This window comes from Carettochelys insculpta, chromosome 1 (assembly GCF_033958435.1).
Source record: "Carettochelys insculpta isolate YL-2023 chromosome 1, ASM3395843v1, whole genome shotgun sequence".
Lineage (NCBI taxonomy): Eukaryota > Metazoa > Chordata > Testudines > Carettochelyidae > Carettochelys > Carettochelys insculpta.
Window position 1 is genome coordinate 68,650,243 of NC_134137.1, and position 19,278 is coordinate 68,669,520.

Here is a 19,278-nt window from a genome sequence, read left to right on the forward strand (position 1 = left end):
ATCTGGTATGATTAAATATGCAGAATTTTGAAGTAGTGTGTGCAGAACTTTTAATTTTAGCACAGAAGTTCCCTGGGAGTAAAATGTGTAGTGTGTGGGTACATATTGTAAATGTTTCTTTGGAAAGTACAGCATGATATAGTGAACTAGTATCAATGTAACTTTTTTAATATCTTTCAAATACCATCTGGCACAATCAGAGTACACAACAGAAAACTCAGCCATCAAAAATCAAGTAAGTCTTTTTTAGCTTGATTACACTTTACATAATTAAACAATTTTATATAGCATATGTATTTGAAGCAAGCTGTTATTCCAAATTCTAACTTAATCTGTTCTATAATTCACAAGTTAAAACTAAATTCTGTATAGTGGATCAGAGATGTTTACTTATTGTATTTATGGGTTGGATTTGTATAAACACCAAATCTTTTCTGAGGTGGTAAGCAGCCTTGATGTATCATATACTTCAAACACTTTTAACCTAGTGGTATCAAATATGTCATATTAATTTATTTAGATATGTTTTATGCACCTGCCCTTGGAATCTTCAGAAGCCCAGATACAATGATTTTAGTTAGTATGTCAACTCCAGACTCCCAACCCATCCACTCAGAAAATCTGTTGGCTTTTCAGTATTGCCTAAAAAGTCTCTGTACTTAGGCTCTTGTTGGGCCAAGAACTCTGCATTGAAGATGCTCAGCTCACAGAGCATATTTAGGGACTTGGAATTAGGTAATCAAACTGATGTTTAGCTGGAGCAAAACATACCACCACAATAGTTGCACCTACCTAGGTTTAGCTTAGGCACCAAAACAGAGAGAGTCCTTTATATGCTTCATACAGTTGATGAAAAAGTGAACTCTGTAGCAATAGTTGACAGGTGCTAGTTCCCTAATATTGGCTGGGTCTACACTAGAGAGTTTTGTCGACAGAAGAGGCCTTCTGCTGACATAGGTCAAAGTCTCGACAGAACTTTGCATTTTCCTCGACAGTATTCTTCAAAAATTTGAGGCACAACAATCTCTGGATATAGTACTGTCAAAAAAAGTGCAGTGTAGATACTTCTGTCGACAGAGAGGACTTCCGGTTGCTGGGCAGCCCTCTTTGCAGAGCTGCCATTCCACTTTTTGGCACCAGAGGAAAGTACAGTCTGGCAGTTTTCTGTCGACAGAGCAAGTTGTATGTAGATGCGCTGTGTTGACAGAGGTTCTGTTGAGATTACCCTGTCGACAGTAGCTTCTGTCGATAAATGCTTGTAGTGTAGACATAGTTGTTAAGTATGAGGGGGAAACTGGTAAGCTTAGCTACCACTGTGGCAATTGATGATAAACTGTTATATGTTGCTTGCAATAAATATGGTCTTGGGTCATTGTCTTTGCATTTTAAGGTTTAAGCCAGACCTCTGACCTATCTCAAAAATAACCTCAGTTTTGAAGAGGCTTAATATGGAAATCTGGTGATGGAAATAAGCCACTTTTGAGTGCTGGAAGTCTAAGAATTAAAGTTGTAAAAGGATGCTGTCCATTTATCTAAGGCCCCAAATTTTGTCTCAATTTGTGCTCCTCTGGAGTTAGTTTTGTGCAGCCAGTTGCACTCAGTTTTCTATTACTTCTGTTTTCCATTACTCAAGACACTCAGTATGCTCTCTTTGTACATGACACTGTTCTGCATCCACTAAAGCACTTAGAGGAAGATGATATGGCAGGTTGTTTTGAGCGGGACTTGTTTGTTTTTGGAAGCAGAAGTACCTGTTAATATACTTGAAAATACAGCCTCAGCTAACTTTTCAAGGGAAGAGGTGTTATCTGGCATGTAGAGCAGAGAGTGCACTCTGAGTCTTCTAGGTTCTGTTCCTAATTATGGATCAAGGTTAGCATGTGCATTGGTATATCATGTTCAGAAGGTGCTTTTAGATGCTTAAATGAAAAACATGTTGTAAGTGCAGAATAGTATTGTGATACTGTGCAGAAAGTAGATTTGCAAAGACTTAATTATGTGAATTAGTTAGATTTTTTGCTTTTTAATAGCACAGTTTTAACTTCTTCTCTTCCACTGGCAGTTCTTGTTTGTCTTGAGGGAGAAAGGGAAATCTACTCATAACTTCACTCTGCTTGCTCAAACTCAATCTTTTGGGCTGGGTAAATTCAAAACAACACAAACCCTGTCATGTTGTGCTCTACAGTACTTAAGTACTCTGTGATTCACTTGCATGTTATTGAACCACATGCAAGAAAACTTAAGTTTTTATGTCCTTGTCTTTTTAAAGGTATGACTGGTACCAAACAGAATCTCAAGTAATCATAACTCTCATGATCAAGAATGCACAGAAGGATAACATCAGTGTTCAGTTTTCAGAGAAAGAGGTGATTACATTATTAGTTCATTGAAAAATAACTTTAGTTAATAGCTTGCTCGCTCTCTCTGGCAGGACATCCGTCTGCTAATACAGACATTCAGTCCATTTAGTTGCCACAAAAATAGCACAATAAAGTACAATTTTCTGTAAGAATATTAAGGAAGAACATGGTGTTAAGTGCATATTGGTGTTTAACTTTCCATGCTTTTGGTATCCTTAAATGTATTCTGACATGACATGAGGTAACCAGTTCAAATGACGCATTGCAATCTAGCATCAGTGTATTTGTGCTTAGTGTATTACTAGCATCCTATTATTATTGGTTTCTCCAGTTCTGACAGCAGACATGGATTTATGATGGTTAACTGTTAATTCTTGGTGAAGAAAAGCATACATGTTCAGTTAATATCTACTTTAAATAGTCAGGATTACATGTACATATCTTGCTTTATTAGTAAATGTTTGAACTATGTGGGAAGAGGGAAGCTGCATGTTCTTTCCATATTCCATTACTAATATTTTGGTATCTTATTGTTGAGCAAAACTTTCCTAAAGAATGTGGGTCAAGCTGATAAGTCTCTATTGAGTCGTTACCTGTTGACAAGGAATAATAATTTCCTATTTATTTTCTAGTGTACTTTGAAATCACTGTTGAATAATGTAGTAAAATGTAGTGCAGTTTGAAATTACTGTCTTGTGCTTGACATTTCATTAGAACATTGCAAGTGATGGGTTAATTGAATCACTGAAAGTTGTCAGTGGAGGGTAAAAATTAATGCTAGGATGGAAGTTTGCAGCTAATGTATGCTGGTCTCCACAAAGATATGTTTACCTGTTAACAGCTGAATGCCTTGGTGAGACTTCCATCAGGAGAAGACTACAACTTGAAGCTTGTTCTTTTACATTCCATAGTACCAGAGCAAAGTACATTTAAAGTGCTTTCAACAAAGGTAAGCTTTTAAAGTGTAAATTATTTCTTTGAATATTTTTGGTGTCGAAAACACTTCTGCTCTTTTGTTTTGTCTTCCTATGACAGTCATAATGACTGTCTTTTTTTTGTACAGAGTTGTTTTTTCAAGGTGCCCTTCAGCCAACAGACTTTTTAAACAGACATGTAACTATCAGAAGCTAGCAAAACTAAGATAGCATTTACTGAAGTGCAAATGACTTTATCGAGTGCAGATATTTTTACCTGCCACTAAAAGAACACTTGCTATGGTGTTCATCTCTTTACACATTCATAATCCCCAAACTATAAACTTACAAAGCCTTCCCTAAACTTTTAGGAGTTAAAGGTTGCTTGTCATTCGAGGCAACTTTATGTAGATACAGCAAACAAATTGTCAGGGTTGACTTAAAGCTTAAATTCTGCAATATTTAGGCTGTGTTAAAAATGCCAACTCTGCAGTGCAGTTAACTATTGGATGCCTTTTACTAATCCATGATACACTTGAAACAGTGTTCAATCACCTTGAAGGTAGAATGTTTGATAAATCTCAGTATAAGAGGAAGGAGGTAGTCTGTGCAGTAACATAATTTGGATATAACTACATGCAAACACCAGATATCTGACCCCCGGTTATCCAACACTCCTTTTTAATCTGGAGACAGAGACAGGCAGACACGCGCACACACACCCCAAGGCGGTTTGGGGTGAAACTTAATTTTGGATAATGTTCCCCAGCATCGAGTACCTGGCAGCCCCGTGCTGGGCATGGGCTGCCCACCGGAGGCAGGACTGGGGATATGGGGCTGGCAGTTGCTCCACGTCCTGGGGAGCCATTCTGTGGCACCCCATAGCCCTTTCCAGGGAGCTGGCCACCAACACTTCAGAAGGGGCCCAGTTAGGGCCCGCCCACCCCCAGTCTCTCGCTCTTTGATCTACCACCCCAACCCCGATTATCCAATGTCTTCAGGTAACCCACCATCACTTGGTCCCAAGTATATCTGATAACCTGGGTTTTACTGTATTTCATTTCCTAGGAGTTCATCAGTGTGTATTTCAAAAAATGAAAATCAGCCCAGAAAACGTCAGTTTTATGAGTATTGGGGTTAAGATGGGGAATAGAAGGACAGAAAAATATTGCAAAACTTCAGAGTACTGGAAGTAAAAAAAAAAAAAATGTTTAGGGCTGTAATTTCTTTATTCTTAAGAAGAGTACACTGGCACCACTCCCACAAAACTGTCTCAAATTTGCCAACCTCAGGAGAGACATTGCCATTGTCCCTAGGATGTGATTCCTCAGCTCTGTAGACAAGTTAGAGTTGGAGTGAGGAGGGAAGGCTGTTTATCGGGGAAACATGTACTATCCTCTACTGAGTCCAGCACTATGAGTGGGATGGAAGAGGGTGCCTGGTAATCCTGGTGGGGGAGAGGGGAAAAGGCGAGTACTGTTGATGGAAGGAGGAGGAAGAGGTGCCCAGTATTCTTGGTGTGAGAGATGTGCTGCCTAGCACTCTTTGCAGGAGGCAGCAGGTGCGAGACGGAGACCCCTGACACTCATGGCAGGCTGGCGATAAAACAGGGCTTGGTGCCCTGGGGCCATGCTGAAGGACAAGGGAAGCAGTTGGAGGGCTAGTACTGGGTGCTGCCTTCTGCTCTCTGCAGTCCCGTTGCTGTCAGGACTAGGTTCTGTACCTGTGTCATCCACTGGGCAGTAGCAGCAGCCACTAACCTACAGTTAGGTTCTTCATTTCCCCTCTGTTTGAGTGCACTGAGCTATCTGGCAGGGATTTTGAGTGTGGGGCCAAGGTTTGGAGGAGTTCCAGGACACACATTTAAATTGATAAAACTCAAATACTTAGGGAACAAATGTTTTCATGTGTTTCTTGAAGGTTTTCAGTGATCAAATATCAGGTGGTCAGTATGACTGTCAGTAACTTACTTGCTTTACATTAATTCCAGCAGAGGGTTTTAGTCTGAATCTTTACCTTAATACAAGCAATAGTAACAGAGAGGTAGCCAAGTTAGTTTGTATTCTAACGAACAAAAAAACAGTCACGTAGTGTTTTTTAAAGACTAACAAAAAGATGTATTAGGTGATGAGCTTTCGTGGGACAGACCCGCTTCATTAGATCAGTAGCATTTCCAGTACAGAATGACATCTATATAGTACAGAGGTCCATCGCTGGACTAACCACATTAGTTAAAAGATCAAGGGCTCATTCTTCTGTACCTCAGCCAATCTTATATATGCCATCATGGGAAAGCAATGCTCCTCTACATTGGACAAACTGGGCAAACACTTCGCCGAAGAATGAATGGACACAGCAAAGATCAGGAATCTCAATACACATAAGCCTGTCAGTGAACATTTTCAGTGGAGTGGGCCCTTCTGTTGAAGACCTGAGAATATGCATCCTACAACAAAGACTTTAAAAGCAGATGACATCGGGAGATAGTGAACTGGGGTTCATACTCAAATTCGACACATTAACACTTGGTATGAACAAAGGCAGCAGTTACCTCACGCATTACAAGGACTGCTTCCCTTCTGTTGATGTTTGTAATGATCTCAGGCAAGATACTTAACATCCTCCACCCCCTTCCTTCAGTCCCATGTACTTGAGTTGAACCTCTGTACTATGTAGATGTCAGTCTGTACTGGGAATGTAGCAGCAATAGATCAGTGCTGCAGCTGGACATTCTCTAATGGCCAGTACCAGCTGGCTTGAGCTAAGGTACTCTTCAATTGTGGTGTAGCTGTTCAGGCTCAGTTGGGACCCAGGCTTTGGCACCCTCCCAGCTTACAGGGTCCTGAGCCCAGGCTGCAGCTTGTGCTTCAGTGTCTATGTTGCAATTAAAGAGCCTGAGCCTTGAGATCCCAAATCAACTCCCATAGGCCAGCCATAGGTTTTTAATTGCCATATACACATGCCCTGTGGGCCCAACGTCCAGCAGGCTTTATGTAGTAAAGAGGTGAGTATTGACCTTATGCTCATTCCACAGTGTTCAAAGCAATCCTGTGCACGGCCAAGCTGTTGTCAAAGGGTGCATGGAGGAACTAAGCAATGGTAAGCAGTAGAGCAGTTTTGGCTCGGGAAGTGAGAGAAGGGGAGCTACACAATAAACTTGCAGCTCTACTGCTGTGATAATATCTGAGGGGGTGGGGGAGGAAGGTGAGTCCAAAGAGAGTTGTGTGAGGGAGATCCTCTTGTCTGATCTAACCTTCCTGTTTAGTATTTTATATTCATTGTATCATATCTGAAGTTCTGTGGCAAGCTCATGGAGGCAAGAAATGCCACTTATCTGTTCTGCAGAACACCTCTTGAGCACTATAAAAATAACAAAATAACGTCTAAAAGGTAATGTGGGGATCTGCTACCCCCCATGTATGGTTTTCATTTGAGCTGGCTGGTTTGGAGCTGAACATTCCATCATCTTTAATGACTGATTTTAAAGCCATTCTAGGCTTTGGTTTAGGTATCGTGCATTTCCTTTTTTTCTTCACTTGAGAGCTCTGAGACTGTGCAACCTTGCTTCTTATCCGCTGAGCACGTTAAGAATTTCTCCCATAATGAGAACTTTGAGTAGCTAAATGGTCAAGTTTTTCATTGTGGAAGTGATAGTTGAAGTGTGCTCTCTTGAAGAGTGAAAAGACACTTAGTCTGTGGCCACACTTGGCCAAAACTTCAAAATGGCCAGGCTAATGGCCAAATAGAAGAATATTAATGAGGCGCTGAACTGAATATTCAGCACCTCATTAGCATTTGCATGCTGCTGGCCGTGGTGCTTCGAAATCAGCACTTTCGAAGTGCTGCGGCTAGCAGCATGCGAATGCTAATGAGGTGCTGAATATTCAGTTTAGCACCTTATTAGTATTCTTCAATTTGGCCGTTAGCGTGGCCATTTTGGAGTTTTAGCTAAGTGTGGCCACAGCCTAAGTTAAGCTCCAGTTTGTGATAATTTACGGTATTGTTTTCAGTTTTGACCAGGTGGTAGAGTATAAATGGAATGAAATTATGATAGTTCTTAAACACAGTAGGATAATTTAGTTTCAAATATAGTTGTTTAAAAATAACCAGACTACTACAAAATCTTTCAAAAGCTAAGTCTGTATGTTTTACTTTGTTTCCTAAAATATTTGATGTTTTTAGGGATGCGAGTATGTTTGGGATTTTGTTTTTGTTTTTGTTTTTTGCTATACCTGCAACTCTGACATCTCAAAGTTTCATCGCTGCTTAAACACAGACTGCTGCTCTCATTTGTAACTTAACTTGCTGAGTTAGCAAGTCAACCACCATTTCAACTTAAATGTTCATGCCTGCTACGGACCAGAGTCTACAACATCTCAAATCTTACCCTTTCCCGTGAAGTCCAGAGACTACAACCGCTTCCAGAATGGGCTGGAGAGCCCAGTCTACCTTATTTCATACTTTATGGGCTGCGTGTGTCCATTTCCCTGATTAGAGATAAGTCCAGAGCTCCATCTTCACTCTGTGCTGTGTATACAGTTTGGCTTGCAGACCCAAAAGTGACAACTCCAGGGAGGAAACTTACAGCATATGCAAGGCCCAGTGTGCTCAGTGGCCAGCTTGAATTCTGTAGTTCTCTATGGAGCAAACTGAAAATTTTGTCAATTTCATATACACCAAGAAATGAGGATTTGTATCCATTCTCATTGGTTCAGTAAATCATTGTAGCATTTTCTGTTAAAATGAATATACAGGTAGAACTTCTATAATCCAGCATCTTCGGGATCTGACTAGTGTCAGATGAGAATTTGTTGGATGATGGGAAGTTAGTATCGTCTAGCAACGTTATCATCACTGCCAATGTTTACTGGATTTTTAGAAGACATTTAGGAGTAAATTAGAGTTAAATAACAGCACAGAACAATGAGAGCCAGCACTGGTGGCTGCAAACAAACTTTATGGGGCCATGGAAAACTTGGGTACACCCATATGTGGTCATCCGGCTAACAGCAAAATGTTGTCTTGGTGGATCTTTTAAAAGTTCAAAACTGAACATTAATTTCATATAGCTTTTAAACTTTACTATGTGGAAGAAAAAGGTGTTTCTTTTTATTTTAGTAGTTAAACACAACACTATACTGTTTGCTGCCCTTTTTTAGGGGTGTCTGCTGCTGCTTGATTTTGTACTTCGAGTTCCAAATGAAGTGTGGACTGGCCAGTTTGTAACTGTGAAGTTCTGGTGTATGTATACTTAACAGCATTGGATATAGACATCGGACTAGCTTGTATTTCTACTGCAAAATTTGTGAATGATATATCTGAGAAATGCATAAGTAGGTGCTGTGTATGTTGCATATTATTGCTGTAACTGTTTATTGTAGTAACATAGTTTATGCATCTTTGGCAGCCAAAGGCACAAACTTAATCACTCCTTCATTTTGTGTGAGAATTCTGAAGGAGATGTAACTGCTTTAAGAGGATCGGTTGTTTTAAAGACTTCTTTCCAGGAGGGGGAGCCAAAATGCTGTGTTTGTGTCAAGATCCCTTGTATTACTGGGACAGCTCCATTTCATAAGGTTATCTACAATTTCATGCACCAAATGTAATCTTACTCACCATTCCTTCTCCTGGAAAGGAAAAAGGAATGCTTAATGTTCTTAATTTGTGGTGCATATGTCAATTGGATGTTAGTCAGAATTCTTGATTCTTCTTTGTTGAACAAATATTATGGGAAAGACTAAATTTGCATATAAAAACACATTAAAATCTTCTTTAAATTATGGAATGCAGTGCTTTCTACGTTTTATATCATATTGCTTTTTCCTCCACATGTGATTTCCTAGGGTATTTGAAAGGAAAAAGTGTAAAAATATAAAATGTATTTTTGTGCAACTGTCACCAGGCCCTACCCATTTTGCATTATCATCAGGACTTGAATCCTGAGTTTTCTATCACTTAATCTACATAAATAATTCTTAGCTCATGGTAGGAGGAGATTTTCATCCCAGGTGGATAAAAATCCATTTTTTAAAATTGATTTCATTTACTTACATTGGATTTTGTATTTTAATTACAATTTCTGATAGGTTGTGTTCTGATTTTATTTTAATATGTTGAACCATACTAAAATGTACAATACATAAGACTTTGAAAATATTAAGCTGAATCATTACTTAAAAATATATCAATTTATCCTCCTGGGTAGGTTGAGTTTTTTGCGAGTGCAGAGGCTCTGTTTAATTTTAAACCAAACCTTTGTTTTTTTTCCTCTCACTTGGTGGCCAGGGGTCAAGTTAGAGGGTGTTTTTTTTTTTTTCCTTCTCACTTGTTCACAGTCCCTGACTTTTTTTTTTTTTCTTTTTGTGAGTCATTGGCCCCAACTCAAAAAAGATTTCCCACCCTGATCTAGAAGTTCACTCTGGAGGGAAGTTTGCATCAGCTTAGGAGTTCAGTTTAGCTCAGAAATGTGTTCTAATTATAGATAAGTACTTCAGTCCAGAGAGCCCATCCCTATTTTACAAACTTACTGTGAGGTAAGTCAGCCCAAACTAGCACTTGGAGCTTCTAGATTTCAGTTAGGTGTTCCAGGTGAAGTTATTTTGCCTTAAAAAGGGATCTTTAAGGGGTGGAGGGGAAGAGAGTTTCTTCTAAGGAAAGTTGTGAATTGCCTTTTTAGTTGAACAGAATGTGGCACTATATTCAATTTGGTGGTATCGGTCTCTAACATAATTTTGGATGGCTCTCTAATCATTTTAGCAAATTAGGGAATGTGCTAGGGATCAGTGAAGCCCTGGCATCTAGTAGAATGTTGTCAGCTTCAATCGGGTCTCTTATTGTCTATAGAATAAAAATGGCTGACACTAATTACTTCCAGCAGAATCTTCCATCATCCTGGTTCTGCTCATTGCTTAAAGTAGAGTTTAAAATATTGACACCCTGAGTGAAATTTAGATAGTCGGGGTAAAACAGAAGAGGGAAAGCCTTGGGGAATGGGGGAGAGAGCCTCTAGAAGGAAGACGAGTGGGTTCACACAATGTCTGTCAAAGAGAGGGAAGTGGGAGGGTAGGAGATAAGGAGTTCGGGGGAAAGATCAAGTCCCTTGTGTCTGGTGACCTTGCCCTAAAAAGGTGTGCATACTTCTAGTGTAGGTTACATATTCTTTGAACTGTCAGTGGGGCCCCTCCCCATATTTTTGAAAATTGGCTTATGAACATGCATGACTCGAAGATACTTGATTTGTAAAGTTACAATCTGCTGAATGTGTGTATTCTATTTCTGTGCATGTGGTGTTCTTATGTGACATTAGAAATATGAATCTGTTCATAAATCTAGATGTACTAATGTGGGCTATGAGTGACACTCCAGACACATAATGGCTCAGTACTCAAACCAATCCCTTGTGAATAATTTTGTTTTTCTTGTAAGCCTGGAGTGTGGTTGGTCCTGCAAGGGACATGTGGTGAGGCCACCTAATGCTGGAACCCATTTTGGATATTGTACTTTGTGAGAAAAGTTTGAATGGAACATGCAGATTTCCCACCTTGGGCAAAAGTGATATAAAGGTTGGAAACCAAAGAATAGGGACAGATACCAGGAGACCCTCACTTACCATCTAAGATGCCTGTTAGAAACATCTAAGATTGAAGGAAGGATGGGGCCCAAGCTAGGAGGCTGCTTATCTTGTGAAAATTACTGTTAGGGTAAGAATATGCATGCAACAAGTTTCTTAGTGTGTTAGGTGTAAATGGCATGTTTTTGTTTGTTTTGGCTTAGTAAATCACTTGGTTCCTTTTTACTTGTGGTCTCTTACATCTTACTTTTTATACTAAATAAAAAGCGCTTTTGCTTACTATCAAGCGGAGTGTAAACAATTGTGGGAAAGCTACAGTGGTGTATCTCTTTCGTTGATAGAGAGCGAATCTTATGAACTTCCTCTGTGTGAAACTCATAGGCTGTGTGTACACTACAAAAATAACTCGGAAGTTGCTTACTTCGAAGTACAACTTCAGAGTAACAGAGTTGGAAGTTGAGAGTCTACGCACACCCTATTTTTAAGTTAAACTTTGAAGTACGGCACCACTCCATTCCTGAGAATGGAGTAAGGAATTTGAAGTTGGGCTCCTTTATTTCAAAGTTAACTTTGAAGTCAGGGAAGACGTGTAGATTCTCTGCAGGCCACTTCGAAGTAGCGCCTATGTTCAAAGTTAGTTTCTAGTGTAGACACACCCATGCAGAGTAAGATGGATTTATTTGGGGCTTTTGGTCCCATTAGCTGAGCCCTCCCAGAGATGAACTGGTTCAGCATCTGTTCTACTGTGCTGGGTGTAGGGGGCTGAAATGATGGCTGTGATCAAGCGATTTGTCTCCTGCCATCCATCTCCAGCCTCTGACAATCAGAGGCCAGGGACACCATTCCTACTCTTAGCTAATAGCCTTTTTATGGACCTAACCTCCATGAATGTGTCTAGCTCGTTCTTAAATTCTGTTATAGTCCTAGCCTTCACAATCTCCTCTGGCAAGGAGTTCCACAGATTAACTATGCGCTGTGTGAAGAAGAACATTCTTAAATTAGTTTTAAACCTGCTACTCATTAATTTAATTTGGTGTTCTCTAGTTCTTGTATTATGGACACAAGTAAATAACTTCTCATTATTCACCCTTTCCGCATCTGTCATAATTTTATATACCTCTATCATGTTCCCCCCCTCAGTCTCCTCTTTTCTAAACTGAAAAGTCCCCATCTTTTTAGCCTCTCCTCATAAGGGACCTGTTCCAAGCCCCTAATCATTTTAGTTTCCCTTTTTTGAACCTTTTCCAGTGCCAGCATATCTCTTTTTATGTGAGCAGAACACATCTGTACGTAGTATTCAAGATGTGGGCATACCATAGAATTATATAGGGGCAGTAAGATACTCCTTGTCTTTTCTATCCCTTTTTTAATAATACCTAACATCCTATTTGCCTTCTTGACTGCCTCTGCACACTGCATGGATGTTTTCAAGGAACTGTCCATGATAACTCCAAGGTCTCTTTCCTGATTAGTTATAGCTAAATTAGCCCCATCATATTGTAAGGATAGTTGGGGTTATTTTTTCCAATGTACATTACCTTACCTTACAATGTGCAATTCCTCCCCAGCTCCAAGGGTTATGTTCTTGAAAATCCCTGCAGTAAGGGAATTTACGGTAAAGAAACTTAAGACCCTATGGGGAAAAAAATATGGTTTGGTTTGAACTGCGTTCAGAAGACAATGTAAGAAAGCCCTTAAATATATTTTATAGCCTCTACAGTAAAACAAGGAGGACAGCACACTAAATAAAGCAAATGTAAATGATATTTTACACATTTTAAATACTAGCTATACTAATAAATCAAATTTTGTGTGCAGTACAGGTACCTTTGATTCTGAGATGGTATCCTTCAAAAATGATGTGGGCCATTGTTGAGCGAGGCTTCAGCTGATTTAGCAACCACTTGAGATGCTTTTTTGAAGGCCATTGCATGATGGTTGAGGGAAGAGCTCTTGTGGTGTGCCTTTCGCTACCTTTTAGAAGAAAGCATGAAGTGTAGCCTGATTCTTTTTACAGTGATCTTTTTGCAGGTCTCGATATGGTCATAGCAATTCATTGAATCCTCGTCCAAAGGTCAGGCTTCATTTCATGAAGGGATCAATTTCCAACATGCAGTCACTCAGGTTTGAAGCATGGAACAAAATATCATTAGGATTAGCTAGACTCAGCTGCGTTTTTGGTCCCAAATCCTCCTGCTCTTTGCTTTCATCATCACTAGATGTCACTATGTGTTCTTGCAGGTTTTCTCCTGTAACTCCTGCAAGTGAGAGTCAAACTGGTTGGCAACTTCCTGAGTCCCCATATCATCAGAAACCTAACCACCCAAAAGTTTTACAGTTGCTGCAATTTTTTTTTTAACTTGGTCCTCAACAGCAGGAACACCAGTGAAGTTGTTCACTGCCTTCTTCCAGAGTTTTCACCACACAACATTAAGGGTATATTATTTTATGTCATCAAGGGATTCCTTTATAATGGTTATGCAGGTGCGGTGGTATACCCTTTCCGGGCATCTTTCACTATAAGCTGTAGATTTTTTTCAGTGATCTCTTGAATGTGATCAAACATGCATCTGGTGCAATAACCCTTGAATGTTTATACAGTAGGATCTCAAGATTCACTAACCTAATGTTTGCGAATTCAATTATTCACAGGCAGCTGCTTCCCCTGGGGCCTTGGGCAGGAGCGCCGCCATCTGGGCTTCAGGCGGGAGCCATATTCGTGAAATTCAACATTCGCAAAGGTTCTCGACACAGAACCCTTGCAAATGTCGAGACACATCCTGGTCCGTGAATTGGAGGAGTGAGGTGGTGGGGAGGAAAACGGCCTCAGTGTTCAGGTGAGCGAGCAGTAATGAGTGTAGGTGACCCGAGGCATTGTCTGGAATCATAACAACAGAGAGGGAGCCGTGCTAGTCTATATACTATCAAAACAAAAAGCAGTCAAGTAGCACTTTAAAGACTACCAAAATCATTTATTAAGCGAGCTTTCGTGGGACAGACCCACTTCTTCAGACCATAGCCAGACCAGAACAGACTCAACATTTAAGGCACAGAGAACCAAAAACAGTAATCATGGAGGACAAATCAGAAAAAAATGATCAAGGTGAGCAATCAGATGGCATATATGATGTAAGCTGAGGAGCATGAGACAGTGCCCGTGATTCTGTGCATAACCTGGTTTTGTCTAGAATCAATAACACTTTAAATGCAAAATTTTTTTTGTGTGTGAGGGGGGACGGGGCTAGGTAACATTCAACTTTATGAACAAAGCAGTTGTGAAACAAGTCTGAAAACGCTGCCAGAGTTACCCTTGCTTTTCTACTAGCTCACCAGAAAATAGGAAGTTTTGTTTTTTTTTATTTTTGCCCTTAAGATCATGGGGGTTAAGGGCTTGATTAAGAAGGATGGGTTTTATCATGCAGTCATCTGAAGTGTTTGTGCAGAATAAGAACCTGTCCTTCACTGCCTTAAACCCTGGAGCCGATCTCTCTTCCATTGAAAGAAATGTGCATTTGGGCACGCACTTCCAAAACAGCCAGTCTCATCTGCATTGAAAACTTATGACAAATAGCCCTTTTCCTCAGTTCGTTTTTTGATGTATTCAGGAAACTGAGCCGCTCCTTTGTGATCGGATGATGCCACCTCCCCCACTAACTTCACGTTATTCAAGTTTTAGCGCTTTTTAAACTTCTCAAACTAGCCTTTGCCGGACTGAAGCTTTTCTGCATCTCCTTCCCCTGCACTTTAAACGGGATGCTTATAAATTCATTTGCCTTTATTCCGAATGACATACACTAAAAGGCATTTTTTTCTGGTTCTGGTCCTCCATCCAAATGTTCAGTGCCTTTTCTGTATTTTTCTGTGAGAGGATCACGTGGCATGCAAACCATTATTAAAGATGCCGGTGTGCCACTCGGACCACTGGCTCAGGTAGCATCGTCATTTTTCTTTATTGTACAAATTTTAGGTTCGTTAACACCAAAGAAACATCCAATAACAATTACTTTCACCATGAACAAGACAGTCAAGAATTTTTAATTTATCTTCCAAAGACAGCCTATTTCTTTTCCTCTTGGCAATACTGGAGACACTTTCACTGCTCACATGCTTTGGGGGCATTTTTAAATTATTCAGTTCATTACTGAATTAATCACTCGATTCAACTAATTATCACTGACTTGCACACAAAATGAAATATAAAATATGCACAAATAACTGGAGTGTGTGAAACACAAAGTACGCATTTCTACAACTGAAGGTCGTGGTAGCCTAGTAAAGAAAGGAGAAGGAAGCAGCTTCTCACATCCAGACATATCAACCCTTCTCATGAGTCTGCAAGACAATATGGGTCTAGCCACGTGAATGTTTGGGTTGTTGTGGCTCATGGTGACTCACGTACAGTAAACCCTTGAAGTGCGCTATTTCAAGTTGCAGTTAATTCACGTTAACATGAGTTAAGCACAACTCAAAATCCGCTGCTCCAGGCCTCGGTTCACTCCTGGCCTGGCTAACCACCCACTCACAGCTCTGGCTCACTACTTGTGCACATCTCTGGCTCAAACCTGCCCACAGTGCATGGCTCTGGCTCAAGCCCCCGGCCCATGTTCAAACCCGCTGCACGTGGTTACGGCTCACCACCACCACCCCTTGTGGCCTGGCTCCAGCTCAACTCCACCTCCCCGCCACCCTGCAGCCCTAACCCACCCCAGGCTTAACTCCCCCCACACCCCCAACCACCACCCCCAGGACTTACCTTTCAAAAGGAGCTCCAGGTGCTCCTGTTGCTTTCCTGGCTGCGGAACATGTATTCCACTGGGGAAAAAGCCTCCCCCTGCCCCCACTTACACGAAATTCAAGTTATGTGAGGATGTGTGGGAATGCAACCCTTGCATAACTTGAGGGACTACTGATACTCAAGGCAGTTGGCCTTGCATTTGCAGAACAAGTACACAGAACAAGACGGTTGTACTCAAATCTTGTGGTGGAGGGACTTGCGGATGGGGAGGGATTGCTGTACCTTATTTAAAAGGTATCCTACTCTTGAATGTAAGCACAGTTGTTGGAAGTAAAGTTTAAATCCCCTTGTCCAGGGGTCAGCATACAAGGCGGGAGCTCAGTCCCTCATCTCCTCTCCCATGCACCCAGGAGCTTACTCAAAGCCTTGCTGCCTGTAGATTAACAAAAGACCAGCTAATGCTACCAACCATCACCTAAACAGTACAGCTCTGCATCTTTATTTATTAATGAAGCTGTTGGGAGTTGGACTGTTAGTGATTTTAAAAAGTATTGCCTGCACTCGGACCATACAAAGAGGTCAAAAGAACAAATTTTGGCACTTTGCCTCAGAAAGGTTGCTCATCCCTGGTCTAGTGTATAAATATCTAAATGGCTGATTTTGTGTGATGGAATTAAATGGGCAAAAATACAATACTCAAGTTATACAAAGAGTGGTGATTACTGTACATTAGTCACTTATTCTTTTACTGGCTGAATCAGATCTCAAAAATAACCTAGATTAAACTGTAAAGATGAACATCAAAAATGTGAGAATATGATTCTGAATCTGCTAGATAGCCAAGGCAAGCAAAGAAGTGTAGAAAAACATGAGTAAATGGAATGGTGTTATATACAATATCAGTTTTGTAATAGCATAGTCATTTACTTGCATGACAGGTAAAAGAAGATACCATTCCCTGAGAAGCACTCACTGTGTTTTTATTTTCTACACTATATAATTAGACTAACTGTTAAGCTGACCTCTCAGAAAGTTAGATTTACTACATAGGTGCAATGGGTTTTCCTGCCGTACCTCTGCAGCCTTTGAAGTGTAGACCTAGCCTCAGTAACTTAAAGCACAATCATGGGAGGGAATCTGAAATATCAAAGAAGATGAAAGGAGTAAAGGACTGAATTAAATAGGAATGGGGACTAGAGGGTGGGTGAGCTGTGAAATCCGTCAGATGCGCCTGCCACAGTCAAGGTGAACTGTTTAGTGCATGGACAAAGCTTTAGCAGTGAGGAAGGAGAGTTGTGTTGGAGGACTTTTTACAGGCTGTGGATGAGAGTGTAGTGGAAGAAAGTACAGCTGAAGAATTGGGGAGTTGAATGACTGGTTCAATCTTCTCCAGTGTCACTGAAGGGGAAAACTTTTTTGCTCACTTTACCTGCTCCATCATTCTGAAAGCTTAACAGTTGAGTGGCACTTCACACTTACTAACAGATATTGGAGCCATTCTTTTAGATGGTAGGGTTTGCCACACCTGGCAGCATAGAAGCCTTTTTATCTCTGCATGGTTTACATGGAGCTCTAAATACCTTGTTGTTACCTTAAAACTAATCACAAAACTATAGGCTAGTGAGTTTTTATATCTGAAAACTAACAGGTGTGATTTGTTTTTTTAGTAACACTTCTCTTATTATTCTTAACAAAACTTCAGTAGAACCATTTTAGAATTTTACTGAAGGTTGGTCATACTGGCATAGAACATGGACATTCCCTGATATCCTCTCACTTCCCTATTTCTCTATAACTTTTGTGAAGTTGACACTTCCCCAAGGAATTTCACCATTGGTTCTTTTGTACGTAAGCTAGAATCAAGTGCAGACTTCTCTTCATGGATGACAAGTTAAGCAGCTAGAAGGGTGACTGGCTATTCTTAGTCCTGTAGTTTAGCTATTAAAGAGAATCATTAGATAAGATGTAAAACATCGAGTGGTTCATTTCTGATTTGTAACCTTATCAGAGTCTTTGGAAGTCCTAAATTAGAGGCATGGGAGAAGTAAAATTTATGTAAGAGCTGGGGGGAAAAGACCAAGAGCAGAAGATAAAGGTTGCCATAAAACTTGCTTGGAAGGTTTTATAGCGTATACGATTGGTTTATAGCATCTATTTTGTGACAGTAGGAGGATGTAGGGGAGCTTCATTTAGATACCTCAGATATTTGGGTGTGGGTTTCAGAAATATATTAAATGTATAGTTCCTGTATTTGTAGGCAGCACGAATGAACAGTTCATCCAGGTTTAAAAGAACTTAACTGCCCCAGCAGAGGACAAGTGTAGTTTAATTGTAAAGGGGGGAAAAACTGTTTGGGACAACTGAGTCCAGCTAAACATTTTATTTAGCACAAGATCCAGCATGCTGATCAGAAAAAAAAATTTGGATGAATGTATCTTACATGTTATCTATACCATTGAATCAGTGCATATTGTAAAATTTAAAAAGCAGATTAATACTACAGATGGAATCTCTCTAGTCTGGCACCCTCAGAACCTGACTAGTGCCAAATGAGAGAATTTGCCAGACCATGGGAGGTCAGTATTGTCTAGCAGCACTACCAACATTTCCACTTCTCCTAGAAGATATTTAGGGGTAATTTACAGCTAAATAGCATGGAACACTGAGAGCCAAGACTGGTGGCTGTAAACAGACTTTTTGGGACCATGGGAAACTTGGCCACACGCACGATAAGTGGATACCTGGCTAACTAAAGTATGCCAGAGTACATATGTTGCTGGACAAGAGTGTGCCGAAGTAGAGGAGTTCAACCCGTAGTTGTATATTGGAGGGATACAATTCAAAATGTGGTGCTGCTATTTGTTTATATAGAATATTAGTTTGTGCTGCTCTTGGACACCCCACAAGGCACCAAAATTCCAGAATCTAAGTTTAATCTATGTTTAATCTTCAACAAGGAGAAAACAGTTGTGAAGGTGTACCAGAATTCTTCGCTGGAGCCCCCAGTGCTTAAAAAGAGGTGCAGATTCACTTAAATATGCCAGAGGCTTCTAATTCTTCTGTGGCCTGCTCTTTTCTCCTTCCTTCTCTTCAAAAATCAAGATTGTTTTTTGTGTAGCGTGGTGCAGAGGAAGGAACTGCAAAGCTACCATGATTATTCAGGTTGTGTTCTGATCAGGAGTGACACCAGCTAAGTTTCAAACAACCATGTTTGATTACTAGTACTAATGTTACTTACTTAATAACATTTCTAAATTCAGTTTCCTTTTGTAGGCTTTACTGCTAGAAATGCAGACAGCAGCAGTAACAAAGGACTTCGCTTTTAGACACTAAAAAGATGTCTTAAAAACTCATTAAATATTTTTCAGAAACTTCTGCAGTGAGAATACTTGAATACACCAAAATGACAAGAATAGAGGGAAATAATGTGCCAGTGGAATATTAACTTGGTCTGAGGAGATGTTGAGGCAATGTGTTCCCTCATTTTTGACTTACAGTTGAGATCAGGGTATGTGGCTGAGAAGAAAGCATTATTTTGCTTTGGGCTGCTCTTCTTACACCTGAGAGTATGTTAAAACACATTTGTTGAAATCCTTTTTTGCCTCTTTTGGGGGCTGTCTCATCACTGACCACTAAAATTCCATGTTTTGTTTCACTTTCCAGGTTGTTGGTAAACAGAGTAATTCTGTATGTAAACTC

The 19,278-nt window shown here is 40.2% G+C and overlaps 1 protein-coding gene across 2 annotated transcripts in view; it reads left to right on the forward strand.

Annotated features, from left to right (window-relative positions):
* The window catches only part of SUGT1 (SGT1 homolog, MIS12 kinetochore complex assembly cochaperone), a 44,320-nt gene that overhangs the window by 20,266 nt on the left and 4,776 nt on the right, over positions 1-19,278 (forward strand). For both annotated transcript variants that reach the window (XM_074988654.1, XM_074988663.1), the window contains exons 8-10: positions 201-235; positions 2,270-2,366; positions 3,202-3,309. In XM_074988654.1, the coding sequence (XP_074844755.1) occupies positions 201-235; positions 2,270-2,366; positions 3,202-3,309 (240 nt within the window). The remainder of the gene's footprint in view (positions 1-200; positions 236-2,269; positions 2,367-3,201; positions 3,310-19,278) is intronic.